Here is a 7,031-nt window from a genome sequence, read left to right as displayed (position 1 = left end):
GAGAAAGTGAGAGCCTTCCTTACAGCAGCCTCATAGAGCACGCATTTTGACCTTGGCATCTAGACGTCTCCCATCTCCCCCATGGCCCTGACAATGCTGAATGAGCTCCTGATTGAGGACCCAAGCCCACCTCTGCTGCTCTGTCAGCTTAACAAGACTGCCCAGTTAGATACCCTCAACTATCAGAGCTGCTTCATGCAGGGGGTCTTTGCCCATTTCCCTGAAATCTTATTTATGCACCGGACCTATAACCCAAGGGGCAAGGTGTTATATACTTTCCTGGTGGATGGACCGCGAGTGCAGCTGGAGGGTCATCTTGCCCGGGCAGTCTACTTTGCCATTCCTGCCAAGGAGGATGCTGAAGGCTTGGCCCAGATGTTCCAGACGTTCAAGAAGTTTAACCCAGCGTGGGAGAGAGTCTGTACCATCCTGGTGGATCCCCACTTCCTCCTGCTGCCCACCCTCGCTATGGAGTTCCCTGCAGCTGAGGTCCTGCTCTCAGCCTTCCACATCTGTAAATTCCTCCAGGGCAAGTTCTATCAACTATCTCTCGAACAGTCCATGGAGAGGGTGCTCCTGACCTCCCTGCAGAACACGATGTGCTCCGCCACGCCTGGAAACCTGAGGAAGTTGTATACACTCCTGAGCACCTGCGTCCTGCCAGCCCAGCTGCCCGAGCTCCACTCACACTGGCTGCTCAATGACCGCATCTGGCTGGCCCACCGCTGGAGAAGCCGAGCTGAGAGCAGCCGCTACTTCCAGGGTCTGGAGGTCACCACCCGCGTCCTCAGCCAGTTCTTTGGCACCACCCCATCTGTGGAAAAAGGCATGACTGCCCTGCTCCAATACCTGCAGCAGAACTCAGGAGACAAGGCGAGTTTCAGCCTGGGCATGAGTCCCCCAAACAATCACCCCCACTTGGATGGCAGCCCTGAAAGCCCCAAAGTGGAACAGTTGGTAGAAGCCCGCATCCAGCACTCCCTTAATGCCATCTGCACGAGGCCGGCCGCCCAGCTCTGCCTGGGTGAGCTTGCCGTGGTCCAGAAATCCATGCACCTCATTGGCTCTGGTTCCGAAAAGGTAAACATACAGATCCTGGAGGACACCCATAGGGTGCAGCCCCAGCCCCCAGCCAGCTGCAGCTGCTACTTTAACCAGGCCTTCCGCCTGCCCTGCCGCCACATCCTCGCCATGCTCAGTGCCCGCCGCCAGGTGCTCCAGCCCGACCTGCTGCCTGCTGAGTGGACAGCAAGCTGTGCCGCCAGCCTCAGCGACATCCTGGGCAGCAAGTGGAGTGAGACCCTGGATAAGCACTTGGCCGTGGCTCTCCTTACAGAGGAGGTGGGGCAGCTCCTGCAGCACTGCAGCCAGGAGGAGTTTGAACGGCGCTACAGCACCCTGCGGGAGCTGGCTGACAGCTGGATCGGCCCTTATGAGCAGGTCCAACTCTGATTACCCTCGATGCCCAGAGGTGCTCATGCACATGTATCCACTTACATCCCTCTACATACGCCTCACATGCAGTCACACTGTTGTACTTCCATGGGCCCTCCTTACACAGAAGAAGGATAAAGGTATTTTCTACTGCAGCCTGCTACCTACAGTGTGTCTAGTTCACTAAGACAGGAGGCAGCAAACCTTTCCCATAAGGGGCCCCTAGTAAATACTCCAGACTTTTCTGGCCACGTACAGCCTCTGTTGCATATTCCTTGTTCTTTGTTTTTGTTGTGTGTATTTTTTTTTAAACAACCTTTTCAAAAGGTAAAAACCATTTTTAGCTCAAGGGCTTTACAAAAACAGGTAACCCCTTCTCTAAGATAAGAGATAAGATACTGGGTGGAGATCAAGCGTCGGGACTTGGTATCAGCTTCCTCAGTCATGAGTTGATACCTCACCCACAGAGAAATGGGCCCAGAGAGGCAGCAGCTCAGCCAGGCTCCCAGCCTCACCATCCCCCACCCCCATACCACCCAATCCTGAGGTCATTAAAGTTGAATGTTGTCTGTTTTAGCATTTGTCTAGTTTTTTGTCTTGTAGAAGGCAGTTTAGGAAATACTATGGGAAGAATAGACTTTGGACTCTGACGTTACATGCAAATCCTGGTTTCTTCCCTGTCTGAATTTTGAGGCCTGGTGCTGCCTTTTACTCGCTATGGGACTTCAGGCAAGTCACCTCGCTAAGCCTCAATGTTTTCATCTGTAAAAATGGAGATTCCGCAGAGCATTGGTAAGATTAAAGAACAGTGGGAGACTTCCCTGGTAGTCCAGTGGCTGGGACTTCAGGCTCCCAATGCAAAGGGCCTGGGTTCAATCCGTGGTCAGGGAACTAGAGCCCACATGGTGCAACTAAAGATCCCATCCAGGGCAATGAAGATCCCGCATGCCACAACTAAGACCTGGCGCAACCAAATAAATATTTTTTAAAAAAAGATGGTGGGCATGTAATGGGCCTGATGCCCGGTGGGTGCTCAAATAAAAGTTAATTTTCTTTCCTTGCCTGTGATCCCATTACCTGCCCTCAGCAGGGTGAGAAACAAAAGGCAAGAGGAAAATTCACATTGCCTAGGGCTTTGTACAAGAATGTTTTTTTCTTTTTCTTTTTCTTTTTTTTTGGGGGGGCTCACAGGCTTAGTTGCTCTGCAGCATGTGGGATCTTCCTGGAGCAGGGATCAAATGGCCCCTGCATCAGTAGGCAGATTCTTAACCACTGCACCACCTAGGAAGTCCCTATATAAAAACTTTTGATTGAGTACCAAAACAATACAAAAGAAGCCTCCACTCTCCAAGCAGGGCCTCCTACCCTGGTAATTTTCATTGTAACTATGATAAGACCTATCTCCTGGCTTAATGGTTTCTGGAAACTTCCTGGGCCCTGGGCCCTGATGGGCTGGTGTTTGTCAGAGTGGCTCCAACCACCACCCTATCCCAGCAGTCCCCAACCTTTTTGGCACCAGGGACCGGTTTCGTGGAAGACAATTCTTCCATGGACCATGGCGGGTGGAGATGGTTCAGGCAGTAACACATGCGATGGGGAGCAGCAGATGAAGCTTCGCTGGCTCGTCTGCCGCTCACATCCTGCTGTGCAGCCCAGTTCCTAACAGACCAGGGGTTGGAGACTCCTGCTCTGTCCCCATCCCTGCCATAGACACCACCAACCCTGCCTGCCCAAAAACCATACAGAGAAGCCACCCTATGTGTCTGGTGCTATTTCATCCAGCTACAAGCAGGAGCCAGGAGGCTGGCCCCTCCGGGATCTCACTAGGGCCATCGGCCCAGAGGCTGTGTGGGTCTGCGCCTGCTCCCACCGCGCCCCCTCCACAGCCCCCTCTGGCTCCGGATGGGCCATCATGAAAGCTTGAGCCGCCCGAATCAGGTCCTCTTCCCGTAGGCCTGGGACCGGCACAGTGGGGATGCCAGCAATCATCATGGCCAAGGTAAGGATGCAGATGTCGGGCTGGGAGCTGGCCTCCTTCCCCGCTGCCTCAGAGGGCATCGGCAGAGCCCCCGATGACAGCCCACACAGCAGCAGGGGCCCAGGCCTGCTGGGGCTACCCAGGTGAGGAGCTCTGCTTCCGGAGCAGCCATCCTCCCAGCCCAGGCTCTCTGGCTGCCTTGAGTTGGGAAATTCGTGGTAGTACCGGATGTACTCCTTCTGATGCAGTGGCTCCCAGCTAGCCCCCCCAGGGCAGCCCCTGGCTTCTGGCACTGCTAGGGCCGGGCCCCAGGCCTGGGCAACAGGTGTCGCCTGCTCAACTTTCTGGCTCAGTGAGCCTTGTCCACCAGAGGCCACCACCACTGGCTGTACAGGACTATAGAGGCCAAGGGATGAGCCTGGAGAAGCAGCCCCACCTGCAGAGACAGGAATGGGATGGAATGTTATTGGGTCCCTTTGAGGAGGAGCCCCTGAGGGCAGGGCATAGGAGCAGAGCACTGGGATTGGGTGCAATTAAGACCAGCTCGACAGGGCTGTCCAGTGATTGGTAACTAGGTTTTACTCATATCCACACCCCAGTCAGTCCCTAATGCAGGTAGGTGATGGAGAAGTGTTTGTTGAATGAATGAACAAGTGGGTAGATATTGGCAAGGACTTTTGGAATGACTTTTGGAGTCAAAGAGAATAAACTCCAGGGCCAGCCCCAAAATGTCCAGCAGAACCTCCACCTCCCCAAAGCCAGGAAGCAGGTTCTCAGGGAAAGTTGTAGTACACCCTCCAGTTCCAGGAGCCCCTCTCACCTTGGCCGGAAGGCGGAAGACCTGGATGAGCTTGTGGAGATATGAAATAGGACATGGCTGCCCCAAAGCCCCTGTTTGTGAGGGAACAGTCATCTGCCTCCTGTCCTACCCTCTCCACCCTTCTAGAATGTCATCTCATAGTCCCTCCCTTTTACACCTGGAACTCACCTCACAGCACTGACCTGTTCATTCTAGAACCTGTACATGACAATGGATGGGGTTAAAAGAGTGCTGGACCAGGAACTGGGCATTCTAGGTTCTTGACTTGACCTTGAGCAAGTCACTTGGACAATTTTGTTCCTTGACATCCTCATCTGTAAGATGGGGGTAATGACTGCCCACTACCTCACCAGAAGTTATGAGGATCAAATAAGATCATTTCTATGGAAGCAAATGATCAGTGCTATGAATAAAGGAGTCTGGTGCTTTGTGCCCTGTAGTGAGAGAGAAGAAATACTCTGCATTCATTCATTTGCTGTGTGACCTTGGGCAAATACATTCCCATCTGTGGGCTTCAGGTTCCCATCTATGAAATGAAGTACTTGGTCTAGGGCACTGGTTCTCACCCTGGGCTGCACGTTAGATTCTCTTGGAAGCTTTTAGAAATCCTGATGCCCAGACTTATCCCTGAGTCAATCAAATCAGAATCCCAGTTAGCAGTATTTTTCAAAGTTCCTCAGGTGGTTAGAGCATGTGCCAAACTTGAGACCTCTGTTCTGGGGAAATGCTTCTCAGTCCTGCCTGTACCTGAGAATCTCTAGGGGAGCTTTCACAAAAACAACATCTAGCCCTAATCCGTTGACAAATCAAATGAGAATCTCCAGAGATGGGGTCTGGGACACCAGCAATCTAAGTATCCCAGATAATGAGTAGCCAGGCTAGGAACCACTGATCTAGGTGATGTCGAAATGCTCTCTCATCCTCTCACCTGCCCTGCTGACCCCCAGTGATTCTAAAAGAAGTGCCCCTCACAGGCTTCAGGGGCAAGGAGACCCTCCAAGGATCAGTGTCAGCATCAGCTGTGTTTATTTCCATCCTGGCTGGCAGCAGTATGGCCAGCTTCAGGGCAGTCACAACTCTGGGGCCAGGAGGCACTCACCGTGCACTCCAGGGTGGCTGCAGGCCTTCACTCATATTTGCAGAAATCCTTAAGTCCTTTGGGCAGGTGGAGCCCATCAATGGCCAACCGGTGCACCACGCTCCTCTGGATCACTAGGCGGCACAGAGTCTGCAGGGACGGCACTGTGGAAAGAAGGCTGTCAAAGGCAAAAGGAACAGCAGGGTGGGGCTGAGGCTGAGACCCAGATCTAGGTCTTGGTCTCCTCTTTGTCATTAATTTGGGCAAGTCCCTTCACTCTCCAGGCCCAGCCTGGCCCAGCCTGGGGCTGTTCATGTGATTAAGATAAGCACCTCTTTCACAACACTTTCCCAATGTTGCAGCCCTATTTCCATTATAGCACCCATCCTGCTCCCTTCCCTCTCACTTAGCAGCTTCTGGGGGCAGGGGTAGTGTCTGATTTACCTGTGCAACCCCAGCCTCCAGCACACAGAGAGGGTTCTCATTCACTGTATTCATAAAATGTCATCAGATGCATAAATAAAGGGTTTAACGGGCTACCATGAACCGGACGTCAGGATTAAGAATCTCTCACCTGGGGTTTAAAGTGATGCCTTTAAACTGCGATGCCCAAATCGATAAGCATTTGTCTAATGAAGGAGCACATAATTCTCAAAGAGGACCAAAATCTAAAATCAGTGTAGAATTCATGCCCTAGGTTAATGCAGAAAATATTGGCAAAGCCAGACAGGGAGTTAGACGGCATCCTAATCAATCACAGCCAAGATGGGTAAATTGAGGCCCAGAGCCAGGCAAAGTGACTTGTCCAACATCACAAGCAGAGGCAGAACCTAAAGTCAGATTCCCCAACTTCTAAAATAATGCTGGACAGACCAAGGCCTTGCTAGCTGGCTCAGGCGTCCTACCTAGCATGTTCCTGTCCCCACACTGGGCCAGGAGGGGTCGCTGCCCAGGGGATGGGATACCTACAGCCATACTCGACCTGGACCAGGTGCACGCTCTTGGTGGAGGCGAAGACGTCCACCACCGCGTAGAGGGGCTGGGCGGCTGGCAGCCCCCGGGCGCTGGGGCCCATGTCCTCGCCGTTGATGACGATATGCATGTCAGCCGTGCCGTCCGGGCGCGGGCAGAAGAGAACGCCCAGGCGGCTGCGGCGCGCTGTCGGAGGCAGCACGTTCAGCTCATAGAGCTGGTCCAAGAGGTGGCTGTACAGCCCGGGCCGGCTGCGGCCCACTAGGCGGTCGCGGGGAATACGAAACTGCTCAATGCACAGATACGGTTCCACCAGGAGGGCTGGGGGGCGGCTGGGGGCCAGTGCCTCCGCCTCCGGGCTGCCCTCCCGGGGCACGCGGTTGTGATGGCGCGTGATGGCGAAAACCCAGGTGTGGCCGAGGCTGACCAGATCCGGCAGCGAAAACTCGGGCACGGTGGCCAGACTGGCGGGGTCCAGTGCAGTCAGACCGAGGCGCAGATGCCCGCACCAGCCCAGCTCCTTCTCCTCAATTTCCACCAGGAACACCTGGCCGGGGGCCAGCGGCTCGCGACTGAAGCACAGGCCGTGGGCGAAGCTCTCCACGCGTGTGGCCCGCGTCCCGGAGGGGTCCACGCGGATGTTGGCACCGTGTACCGGGTGGAAGCGGGTGGGAGGGGGCTCGGGGCGATCGGGTCCCCAGGGCGTACCCAGTTCCACGGGGTCGGAGACAGCGGCCATCTCCCGGCCA

At 54.4% G+C, this 7,031-nt stretch overlaps 3 protein-coding genes across 5 annotated transcripts; 1 reads left to right on the top strand and 2 right to left on the bottom strand.

Annotated features, from left to right (window-relative positions):
* Nucleotides 1-81: 81 nt before the first annotated feature.
* ZSWIM1 (zinc finger SWIM-type containing 1) lies at nt 82-1,452 on the top strand. The gene has a single exon (XM_057702563.1). The coding sequence runs from the start codon at nt 82-84 to the stop codon at nt 1,450-1,452; it is 1,371 nt and encodes a 456-aa protein (XP_057558546.1).
* Nucleotides 1,453-1,985: 533 nt separating this feature from the next.
* On the bottom strand, nt 1,986-4,287 carry SPATA25 (spermatogenesis associated 25). The gene is made up of 2 exons (XM_057702573.1): nt 4,233-4,287; nt 1,986-3,848 (listed from the first exon to the last, which is right to left on the bottom strand). Exons 1-2 carry the CDS (start codon nt 4,285-4,287, stop codon nt 3,217-3,219), a joined length of 687 nt encoding a protein of 228 aa, XP_057558556.1. The 3' UTR covers nt 1,986-3,216.
* NEURL2 (neuralized E3 ubiquitin protein ligase 2) lies at nt 3,785-7,021 on the bottom strand. Of its 3 annotated transcripts, XM_057702570.1 has the most exons (3): nt 6,280-7,021; nt 5,332-5,474; nt 3,785-3,848 (listed from the first exon to the last, which is right to left on the bottom strand). In XM_057702570.1, the coding sequence occupies exons 1-2, from the start codon at nt 7,019-7,021 to the stop codon at nt 5,359-5,361; spliced, it is 858 nt and encodes a 285-aa protein (XP_057558553.1). In that variant the 3' UTR covers nt 3,785-3,848; nt 5,332-5,358. The 3 variants fall into 3 exon arrangements, with proteins under 3 accessions (XP_057558553.1, XP_057558554.1, XP_057558552.1); XM_057702571.1 differs by lacking the exon at nt 3,785-3,848 and having other exon boundaries at nt 3,866-5,488; XM_057702569.1 differs by lacking the exon at nt 3,785-3,848 and having other exon boundaries at nt 4,431-5,474.
* Between the last annotated feature and the right edge of the window lie 10 nt (nt 7,022-7,031).

Source organism: Hippopotamus amphibius, chromosome 12, assembly GCF_030028045.1.
Source record: "Hippopotamus amphibius kiboko isolate mHipAmp2 chromosome 12, mHipAmp2.hap2, whole genome shotgun sequence".
Classification (NCBI taxonomy): Eukaryota; Metazoa; Chordata; class Mammalia; order Artiodactyla; family Hippopotamidae; genus Hippopotamus; species Hippopotamus amphibius.
This window is presented reverse-complemented; position numbering and strand designations above follow the sequence as displayed.